General features: G+C 50.7%; 2 protein-coding genes across 2 annotated transcripts; one reads left to right on the forward strand and one right to left on the reverse strand.

Annotated features, from left to right (window-relative positions):
* Nucleotides 1–483: 483 nt before the first annotated feature.
* Nucleotides 484–8,355, forward strand: BKA55DRAFT_590873 (uncharacterized protein; the record flags this gene model as incomplete). The annotated part of the gene is made up of 6 exons (XM_046195156.1): nt 484–651; nt 697–783; nt 832–889; nt 934–1,797; nt 1,868–7,428; nt 7,480–8,355. 6 exons carry the CDS (start codon nt 484–486, stop codon nt 8,353–8,355), a joined length of 7,614 nt encoding a protein of 2,537 aa, XP_046054388.1.
* A 184-nt stretch (nt 8,356–8,539) lies between these two features.
* BKA55DRAFT_535573 (HAD-like domain-containing protein) lies at nt 8,540–9,321 on the reverse strand (the record flags this gene model as incomplete). Its single annotated transcript, XM_046189719.1, has 2 exons — nt 8,540–8,660; nt 8,720–9,321. 2 exons carry the CDS (start codon nt 9,319–9,321, stop codon nt 8,540–8,542), a joined length of 723 nt encoding a protein of 240 aa, XP_046054389.1.
* Between the last annotated feature and the right edge of the window lie 2,197 nt (nt 9,322–11,518).

The following is an 11,518-nucleotide window of genomic DNA, read 5'->3' on the forward strand; positions in this document are numbered from 1 at the left end:
CAACAATGCTAAAGGCTAATTGAGCTGATATCGGCGAGATGGCGATGTAGATCGGGGGAAATAGGAAAGAAACGAAACTCGCCGAGCGGGAGATCAGCTCCATTAAATTATCCGACATCCCTGCCAAGAATCCTTCGGACCAACGACTTTCTCAATTGAGCTTGTGAGACTGTTGGATCGAACGATGGACGCGTCGGAAGTGGCCAGCCAATCAGAATAGCCAATGTCAATAAGCGTGAACTTCACAGACCGAGAAGATGGTGTAAGTCAAGATAGATGTTGATATAGAAAGGCTCGATACCCAAGGATGTTTAATGTTAGATTAGTTCGACTATCGTTTGCTAAATTATTCATCATATTATATACTTGTCCTTATTCAACATGAACGGAAACGGCACAAACGGTACCAATGGCCATGCCAACGGCCACAATGGCACAAACGGCAAGATCAACGGATCTCACAAGCCTACAGTTGATCCAAACATGCCAATCGCCATCACTGGTATCAGTACGAGATTTCCAGGTGGTGCTGATACACCTGAAGCTCTTTGGAAGATGATCTCCAAGGGTAAAAGTGCCTGGTCAAAGGTTCCTGAGGATAGGTTCGCTTTGGATGCTTTTTATCATCCTGACCCAGACCGAAATGGCGCTGTAAGTCGATGAGAGTAGTGGGGTGATATGCGCTGATTTGAGTAGATGAATGTTGTTGGTGGCCATTTCTTGGATGAAGATATTGCGTGCTTTGATGCGCCATTCTTTGGCATCAGCCGGAACGAAGCAAAGGTAAACCCATCACCAGACGTTCAAGCTCTCCAGTACTGACAAGAGTAGGCCATGGATCCTCAACAAAGACTCCAGCTAGAGTCCGCTTACGAAGCTCTCGAGAATGGTCAGCCTCCCTCCCACTCTCCCTGGCCAAGCTAACATCTTCAGCCGGCATCTCAATCGACCAAGCCTCCGGGACAAAAACATCCGTCCACATCGGCGTCTTCAACAAAGACTACGCCGACATAATGTGTCGCGACCCCGAAACCGGCCCCCTCTACCAAGCAACCGGCAACGGCCAATCCATCCTCTCCAACCGAATCTCCTACTTCTTTAACCTCAAAGGCCCCAGCGTAACCGTCGACACAGCCTGTTCCTCCTCCCTCGTCGGTCTCCACCTCGCCGTCCAAGGCTTACGTATGGGTGAAGCCGAACAAGCCATCGTTGGCGGAACGAACCTCATCTTCAGCCCTGATATCATGGTCGCTATGAGTTTGCTCGGCTTTCTTTCGCCAGATGGAAGGTCTTATGCTTTTGATCATAGGGCGAAGGGTTATGCGAGGGGTGAAGGTATCGCGACGCTTGTTCTCAAACCGTTGGATAAAGCTATAAGGGATGGTGATCCTATCCGCGCTGTTATTCGTGGAACAGGCGTTAATTCCGATGGGAGAACCGCGGGAATCACGCTTCCGAATGGTGATGCGCAGGCTGAGCTTATTCGTGAGGTTTATGCTAACGCTGGTCTTGATCCTGCTGAGACGGGATACTTTGAAGCGCACGGTACAGGTACCCAGGCTGGAGATCCCATGGAAGCTGGTGCTATTCACCGCGTGTTTACAGCTAATCGTCAGCGCTCTTCGCCTTTGTATCTTGGGTCTATCAAGACGAATATTGGGCATTTGGAGGGTGCGAGTGGTTTGGCTGGTGTTGTCAAGGCGGTGTTGTGTCTTGAGAAGGGACAGATTCCGCCGAATATGAACTTTGAGAAGCCGAATGAGCGGCTTGATCTGGAGGCATGGAACATCAAGGCTAGTGACACTATAACCATTGATAGAAAATCGACTGACTTTATAGGTCCCGACGGAGCTTACACAATGGCCAGCAGACGTTCCCCGTCGTGCCTCAGTCAACAGTTTCGGCTACGGCGGTACAAACGCCCACGTCGTGCTCGACAGCTACGACGCATCGAAACATGAAGTCAAGACCATTGACTCAGAAATCGACCGCAGAGTCTTTGTATTCTCAGCAGGTCATCAAGAAGCAGCGTCATCACTCTTGGCTCGCATGGCATCTTACCTGCGCGACATCCCCACCGAGAAACACGCCCGCGTTCTTCAGCAACTCGCCTACACTCTTTCCCAGCGCCGTTCTCAATTGTCCCACAGACTAGCTATCTCTGCTAGTTCTGTTGAAGAACTCATCGATACTTTTGAGAATGGAAAGCTCAGCCTCGTCAAGTCCCAGCGTGTCACGCGTCTTGGTCTCGTCTTCACAGGTCAAGGTGCACAGACTGCGCAAATGGGCGTTGGTCTCATGCATCAATACGGCGTTTTCGCCGATAGTCTCCATCGCGCTGGCGCGACTCTCGAGAACATCGGTTGTACTTGGGATCTTGTCGAAGAGCTCTCTAAGGATGCTGAGAGCAGTCTTGTCAATGAGCCACTGTACAGTCAACCGCTTTGCACGGCGGTGCAGATTGCGCTGGTTGACTTGCTTCACTCATGGGATGTGCAACCAACTGCTGTTACTGGCCATTCCAGTGGTGAGATCGCAGCTGCATATGCTGCCGGTGCTTTGTCTCATGAGGCTGCTATGATTGCGGCTTACTACCGTGGTGTTGCATCATCTCAACTGGCTGCTGACTCTAGTGTCGATGGAAGCATGGCTGCTGTTGGTCTGTCGCCTGATGAGGCGCAAGGCTATTTGGACAAGTTGACGACTGGTAAGCTGGTGATTGCTTGCTACAATGCGCCTTACAACGTCACTCTCTCTGGCGATGTTCCCGCTCTTGACGAACTTGAGTCTCTGTTACAAGACACGGGTGTCTTCTTCAGACGACTCAAAGTTCCTGTCGCGTATCATTCGCATCACATGCAACAAATCGCCGACGTCTATCGCAAGTCCCTCGAGTCTCTTCCCAAGCCTGCCGCGAGCGACTCAGGGGTACAGTTCTACTCATCCGTCACTGGTACATTGACGCCCATCTCTGAACTCGACGCTGAGTACTGGGTCCGAAACATGACCTCACCAGTTCAATTCACCTCTTCATTGAAGAGCATGTGTCTCGGTCTCAAGCCAGACGGGAAACGTCTTACTCGGGGTAACAAGATGAACGTGCAAATGCTGGTTGAGGTTGGTCCTCACTCTGCCCTCGCTGGACCTATCAAGAGCATCCTCAAGGATCCCTCGTTCAGCAGCAAGGCCCAACTGCCTTATACTTCTTGTCTTGTCCGCAAGGAAGACGCTGTGAGTGCTGTTCAGAAGGCAGCTGGTGATTTGTTCATGAACGGATACGCTGTCAATCTCGCGCGCATCAACGAGCCAATTGACGGTCCTTGCCCTCGTGTCCTCCCCGATCTTCCGCCATATCCGTGGAACCACTCCCAGCGATACTGGCACGAGTCACGCATCAGCAAGAACTACCGCCTGCGAAACCAGCCTCGCAAGGATCTCATCGGCGCACCGGTCTCTGACTGGAACCCTACTGAGCCCCGCTGGCGAGGCTTCATTCGTCTCTCGGAACTCCCTTGGATCAAGGATCACAAGGTAGAGGGCAAGATTCTCTACCCAGCTGCTGGTATGATCGCCATGGCCGTTGAAGCGATGCGACAACTGGTGGATGCTGATCAAGTCACTGAGTTTGAGCTGCGCGACATCCAGATCGGTAAGGCTATCATGATCAGTGAGGAGGATGGTGATCTGGAGACTATGTTTACCGCGCGTCCTTGGAGTACCTCTGCTGTTGAGTCCTCTAATCATTGGTGGGAATTCCGGCTGTTCACTGTCAGTGAGAATGAGGGCTGGAGTGAGCATTGTCGTGGTTGTATCGCTGCTGTGAAGGGTTACTCCTCCGGTGACCTCGGCGGTGCGAAAGAGACCAAGCTTCGCGCCGAGACATCACACAATCTTGTCGCTCAGCACGATGAGGTCTGCGATGATACCGTCAACACTCGTCGTATGTACGATGATCTCGAGCACGTTGGTCTCTACTACGGCCCTTCATTCCAGAACATCTCCAACCTGCGAAGCGCCAAGAAGCAACCTCTGGTGTATGCCAACGTCACAGTCCCAGACACAGCACATCTTATGCCTCACAAGTTCGAGTTCCCTCATCTTCTACACCCTGTCACTCTAGACTCTATTCTCCAGACCATCTTCCCTGCTCTGGCATCTGGCGACAAGGACCTTTCCAGCCCTCTTGTCCCGACGTTCATCAAGCGAATGATGGTTGCCAACAGACCTTGTAGTTCGCCTGGACAGGTCCTCAAGGTGGCTTCATCAGCGCTATGGAAGGGCTTCAGACACGCCGACGCTGATATCACTGCGCTGGATACTAGTGATGGCTTGGCAATGATTGAGATTCAGGGTTTGAGATGTTCTTCAATCGCGCACATGGTAGCAGCTGAGACCAGCACTGATAGCCGCAAGCTCTGCTTCGACATGATCTGGGATGACGACCTCAGTCTTCTCGAAGCCAAGAACATTACCAAGGTTCTCCCGCCAACGACTGCGACTGATGAGATCTCAGCTGAGATTCGTGACATGGAGACCGCAGCGTTCTTGTACATGAAGAAGGCTGTTAAGAGTCTCAAGCCGGAGGAGCGCGCTAATATGTCATCTCACCACCGTTTGTTCTACGATCAAATGGTCGGTGTCTGCCAACGCGCTGAGAAGAAGGAATTTGCTCTTCAATCAGCTTCCTGGGACTCCGTCTCTGATGCTGAACGCCAAGAGTTAGCGAAGAAGGTTGCTTCGTTCAGTGCTGAGGGTGAGATGATCTGTCGCATGGGCGAGAACCTCATCCCCATCCTTCGACAAGAAGCTGATCCTCTCACTCTCATGCTGGAGAACGACTTACTCTACGATCTTTATCGTACCGCTTTAGGCACCGATCGCTGTTACGAGCAGATGTCAAAGGTGATCCAGAAACTCTCCCACAAGCAACCCGATCTCAAGATCCTAGAGATTGGCGCTGGTACAGGCGGTGCGACGAAGCCTATCCTCGAGACTCTCGGCGGCCACGAGCCTGGATCGTACCCTCATTTCGCCCAGTACGATTTCACCGACATATCAAGTGGTTTCTTTGAGAAGGCCCAAGAGAACTTCAAAGCCTGGGCTCCATTCATCAACTTCAAACGTCTCGACGTTGAAGGTAACTTGCAAGATCAGGGCTTTGCATTTGGGTCTTACGACGTCATCATCGCAGCCAACGTCCTCCACGCTACTGGAACAATGAAGAAGACGATGCAGAACGTCCGAAAACTTCTCAAGCCTGGTGGCAAGCTCATACTCATGGAAGTCACGCATCTTCTTCTTCGCGGATCCGTCATCTTTGGCAACCTGCCCGGTTGGTGGCTCGGTGCAGGTGAGGGTCGTACCCATGGACCTACTTTGACTGAAGAGTCGTGGTCTGAACTCTTGCGCGACACTGGCTTCTCGGGATTGGATATCTGTTTGAGAGATTTCCCTGACTATGAGGAGTGTATGTACAGCGTTATTGTCACTACGGCTGAGAGGGAGGAGAAGAGTACTTATCCTCCTGCTGTCATTCTGGACTCTTTTGGTTGCGATAACGTAGCGACGAAGCAATTGGCCCAAGGCTTGAAGAATCTGACTGGTGTTCAGCCAGAGGTTTGCAGCCTGGATGACTACGCCTCGGCTGATGTTTCGGACAAGGTCTGCGTTTGTCTCGATGAGACTGTCCAGCCAATCGTCCATCAGATCGACGAGGACAAGTTCCTCAAGGTCCGCAGCATTGTTTCCTCCAGCAAAGGCCTTCTTTGGGTGTCGCGCAATGGCGCATCTGGCGAAACCCTCCCCGAGGTCAGCCTCATGACAGGTCTCGCTCGCTCAATCCGCTCAGAAGACCAGACCAAGCGTCTTGTCACTCTCGACCTGGACAATGCGTCGTCTCAGACGTCTTCTGACGCTGCCAACACAATTCTTCACGCCTTCCAAGGTCTTTTCCGTCGCGAAGATGACATCTCCAAGAACGATTGGGAGTTCCGCGAGCGCGATGGTCGCCTCATGATTCCCCGCGTTATTGAGGACGTTTCAGCGAATCAGTACATCGCGCATGAGACCCAAGAGCCTGTTCCTGAACTACAGCCCTTCCATCAACCTGGACGTCCATTGAAGCTTGAGATTGGTATCCCGGGATTGCTTGACACGCTTCGCTTCAAGGACGATCCGACTTTTGAGGCACCAATTGGCGACGATGAGGTAGACATTCGCGTCGCTGCTTCTGGTGTCAACTTCCGCGATATCATGGTCGCCATGGGTCAACTTGTCGATAACTTCCTCGGTTGTGAATGCAGTGGTATCATTACCCAAGTCGGCGCCAACGTCACGCACCTCAAGCCAGGTGATCGCGTCTGTACCTGGACCCTCGGCTGCTACAGCACATACGTGCGAAACCCCGCCACTCTCGTGCAGAAGATCCCCGACGAAATGGCCTTTGAAGTCGCTGCTTCTCTCCCCATCGTGTACTGCACGGCTTACTTCGCCATCATCGACACTGCAAGACTTCAGAAGGGCGAGAGCATTCTCATCCACGCTGCAGCAGGTGGTGTAGGCCAAGCAGCTATCATGCTAGCCAAGATGGTCGGCGCAGAGATTTACGCGACTGTTGGCACTGCTGATAAGCGTCGCTTCTTGATCGAGACGTATGGTATTCCTGATGATCATATTTTCTCCAGTCGCGATAGCTCTTTTGCTGATGGTATCCGACGCATGACGAATGGTAAGGGCGTTGAGGTCGTTCTCAATTCGTTGGCGGGTGAGTTGCTTCGCGAGACCTGGCATTGTATCTCTATGTTTGGGCGCTTCATTGAGATTGGCAAGCGGGATATTGAGATCAACACCAAGCTTGAGATGACACCCTTCATTCGCAACGTCACTTTCGCGTCTGTTGATCTCACAGTCATCTTCCGTCATCGCAAGCCTCTTGGTGCCGCTGCTCTCAACTCGGTCATGGACCTAGTCCGGGACAAGAAGGTTCATGAGATCAGCCCCATTACTACATACCCTGTCTCCCAGATTGAGGATGCCTTCCGAGTCATGCAGGCTGGTAAGCATCTGGGTAAGCTGATCATCACCGCGGGCGCCGATGATCTCGTCAAGGTTCTTCCCAAGAGTGAAGAGACCCTCCAATTGCCAGCCAACGCCTCATACCTGCTTGTTGGTGGTCTTGGAGGTTTGGGTCGCGCGACGTCTGCTTGGCTCGCTGAGCATGGCGCAAAGAACCTCATCTTCGTCTCTCGATCCGGCACTTCCAAGCCTGAAGCAGCTGCGCTAGTTGAACGTCTTGAGAAGAATGGCGTTAATGTTGCTGTTCTTCGATGTGATGTTTCAGACTATGAGAAGCTTTCTACTGGTGTTCATGATGCTCTCAAGACAATGCCTCCAATTCGAGGTCTCATCCACGGTGGAATGGTTCTCAACGTAAGTCAACCCCGATCACTACCATTAATAATGTGTTACTAACGATTACAGGACTCCATCTTTGAAGCCATGACCTACGCCCAATACCAAGACGCCATCCGTCCCAAGGTTACCGGAACTATTAACCTCCACAACCTCACCAAGGACATGCCTCTCGACTTCTTCATCATGCTTTCATCCGCAGCCGGCGTCGTTGGTAACTCCAGTCAAGCCAACTACGCAGCCGGTGGCGCATTCCAAGATGCCTTTGCCCACTTCCGTACCGAACAAGGTCTTCCAGCCGTGACTCTTGATCTGGGTGGTATTGACGACGTTGGCTTCGTCGCTGAGAATGCAGACTACGTCGTCAACCTTGAACGATGGGGTTACTTGACCATTTCCCAGGCTGAGTTCTTTTCCATGATCAAGCAGGCTATCCTCCACCCCAAGCGCTCTGCGACGAACTGTCAGGTGGTTACTGGTCTGGGTACTCAAGGCATGGCTGAAGAAGGTAGTGACGCAAGTCCCGATGAACTACCCTTCTGGTTCCGCGACGCCAAATTCTCTCATCTTCTCCAGATGGGCAGGAAGCAAGTCCACGAGACCGATTCAGAAAATGGCGTCCGTCTCACCGAGTCAATTCCCGCCGCTGAGTCTCTCGCTGAAGCTACTAATCTCATCTGCGACGCCATCATCGAGAAGATGGCAAAGATGCTGGGCATGCCTGCTGAGAGCATTGATGCATCGCAGTCCATGGCTGCTTATGGCTTGGACTCACTTGTGGCGGTTGAGTTGAGGAACTGGCTGTTTAGAGAAGCCAAGGCGGATGTAGCAGTGTTTGAAGTTCTTGGTAAGGGATCGCTGAATGCGCTGGCGGGCGATATTGCGCTTAAGAGCAAGATCCTTCCTGCTTCACTGCGCAAGGAGGCACACGATGGCGATGCTTGATTGAGATCTTGTGATGGTCATTTGGGTGATTCATTGGCGTTATCGGCGTTTCCTTGTTGTTCTTGTATTTTATATTTAATTGCCGATTTCTGATCATGGAGCTTCTGGAGGATCTTTGGCATTGGCTATGGCAAACTATCCTTTTACTATATGATACAAAATATTCTTCTACTATATGACTGTTCTATTTGGCCACGATAATCTTGTCTGCCATGGCAGGCAGCGTTTCAGCGACCACATCCAACTCTCCATAGATCTCAGAAAGGTATTCGCCCTCCAATACAGTACTATAAGCAGTCTTAAACCTGTAGCATCTTATGTCAGTTATCCCATGCACCCAATCGCTTCAAAGTGTACCGCTTACCCAACAGACTGTGCTCCAGACGCATCCCAAAGATGCGCAGCCGCGAACCAAGGCTTGGAACCAGGAGTAGCTAGCTTGTTCAGAATAGGCTTATATGCCTCAGGGCATGGCTTCGCCACTCCATCCGTATCACAAGATAATAAATTCTCAGCCGGCAGATCCACGCCAGCCTTTGAGAAATATCCCCCCACGCGGGAGATATCCCCAGTCGTGAAGCACCAGACAGTAAAGCCCGCATCGCGAAGCTTCTGGATACACTCTGCAGCACCGTCCCTGAGCTTCAATTCCTTGAACTCGTTCATGATGTAAGCAACATCCTCTGCGCTTGCAAAAGAGCGGGGATTTTCAATGCCAGAGTAGTGAAGGCAGCGGTAGAACAGAGCCTCAAAGAGCTTGAGGAATTGCACGTATTGGCCGTGAAGCGAGAGGTATGTGTATTCGCGCTCTGCCATCTCTAGCCAGCAGATACCGAGAAGCGTGGGCTGGATGCCCCGGGGGATGAGCTTATCGCCCAGGCGGTTTTTAATGGATTCATAGAGATGCTCATAGCTGACGAGTGTGCCGACGACGTCGAAGACAACGTTTTTGTTGGGGGCAGTCATGGTGGGAGAGTTATTGTGATAGGGCTATTGGGGAAGAGAGATAGAGGAGACTCAATCTGGTTGCTGCACAGTGTTTGGCTGACATTGTGACGCAGATTAAATAGAAGGTTCGTCGCTAGCCAAGCGAGCATGTGGACGTATCTTACCCGCATCATAATGCAACATGGAAGCGTTCATGCGACATCAAGGTTCCTTGGAACCTTGTCAATCAGTCATTTGCTTCCCGGCTTCGGATGGCCAGGCGAGAGGAGTCCGGACCGGTCGTGTAACATTATCATTAATTGAACCGGACTGGCATCACCGGGACGATCACTCCTCGGACTTCATGCCTTATTACTAACCAACGAACGGTTAATACGGACCGGAAGTCGACTTCCTTCAGGGCCTCGCTCTGATCGACACAATCTTCTAAAATTATGTGGCTTGTAAGCCCTTGGGACATCTCATGAGAAGCTTTCTACAGCAGACACAATGAGGTGGAGATGTTACATATGCCAAAGCTGTGGCAACACTTCCAACACTCCTTGCCAATCGCACCATAGGCTCCTTAGCCATCTTGCGTTTGATTCGGGATCCATAGCCGTCTTCTAGAGACTCTGTAAGTCCTCAGCTATCTCTGTATATCTCCATAGTAGTGATGGAAGCTTAACTGCCACGGGGGACCTTCAGACATCTCTCATAACTTGGCATTTTGGTCTTTATAGAACTAGCTACCGTTAACATGCCTTTGCACAGGTAATAGAAATAATACCCATCATGATCAGTATTGGGATCTCGGAGGCTAAGCCCATGCATGTATACTCCAGTTCATATGTTCCAGGAACGTCTTGTAGTTAGGTGGAGCTAAACACGATGAATACTATTAAGTGCAGCGATCAGACTTATCTCCAGTGCCACCAGCCGGGACCGCCAAGTCGGCAAAGCTCAGGTTAATACTTGTTAGTCCGTGGGAAGCCAAGCAGAAATGTCGGTTTCTAAGACGGGGTAATGATAGATGATGCTTCGTGATGGAGTATTGACTATGAAACCTTCACGACCTTCCCCAGATAACGGTTCTACCTATGGAGCCGGACTGGCGATGCCGGTCTTTGTTCCCATCTTATCAACTGCTGCTATCACGCCAAAAGCGAGGGCGCCCTGTTGGCCATAGTACTTCCGTAGCAGCGTACTAGACTATGTCGCTTTAGAGTGTTTGCAAATCAAATCCATCGGATCACAACCACTGCTTCGGGTCACGGCCCCGTCGTGAGGGATAGTCGCGTAGTGTTTGTGCGCTAGCTAAGCAACACCGAATCATGCACAACCATCCTAAGATTCTTAGTATTATAGCTGGTTTATGGCTAAATGAGGCGTAAAAGTTCTAATTGGTTGAAGATTTCCTAATTAGGCTTAGTTAGCTGTGCATGATTCGGTGTCGCTAGCTAAGGACCTCGTTAGTACAGTCCCGTGCAAAAGTTCCGACACATCCGAGGTCCGGACCCCGCTTTCAATTAAACATCAACATCAACACCACAACTTCATCGCGTTATTTCTATAGGAAAAGATGCCTCGAATACGGCAAAAAACACATCATTCTCCTTGCAAAAGAACGAGGTTTGTGACGATGTACGAATCAGGTGTTCGCGTGCAGGATATCGCAGACAGTGAGGGGCTAAGTCGGCACGCGATCTATGGAGTCATTCGACGGTACCGTCACCAACAATCAGCAAAAGATTTACCTCGCTCTGGAAGGCCATCACGACTATCAGATATAGATAAAAATCATATCAAAATACTCATTGGAAGAAACGCTTTTATCTCATACCAAGAAATAATTGATTGCACCTGTTTGAACTGCAAAAGAAGCACAATTCGTCGCTGGCTTATCAATCAGAAGATACAACACAAGCTTGCACTTCGACGCCCGTTTCTCAGCGAAGAAAGTGCTCAATTGAGAAAAGCTTTCTGTGAAAAATATCGTCATGAAGATGAGTCTTTTTGGTATAGCTGGTGGTTTTCTGATGAGGTCTCTATCGACCGTACAGACGGTGACTATACCAAGTGGTCATTTTACTCTGCTGTAAGTCTAGCCCCTTCTATTTCAGAAGCTTCTTTTGACAACACCACAGGGTGAGAGACTCCATCAAGATAAGGTGCAGCCCTGTAGACGGCCTGCCAGACATTCTCAGATGTTCTTTGGTGCAATTCACTATGATAA

This window comes from Fusarium redolens (assembly GCF_020744475.1).
Source record: "Fusarium redolens strain MPI-CAGE-AT-0023 chromosome Unknown BKA55scaffold_3, whole genome shotgun sequence".
NCBI classification, from domain to species: domain Eukaryota; kingdom Fungi; phylum Ascomycota; class Sordariomycetes; order Hypocreales; family Nectriaceae; genus Fusarium; species Fusarium redolens.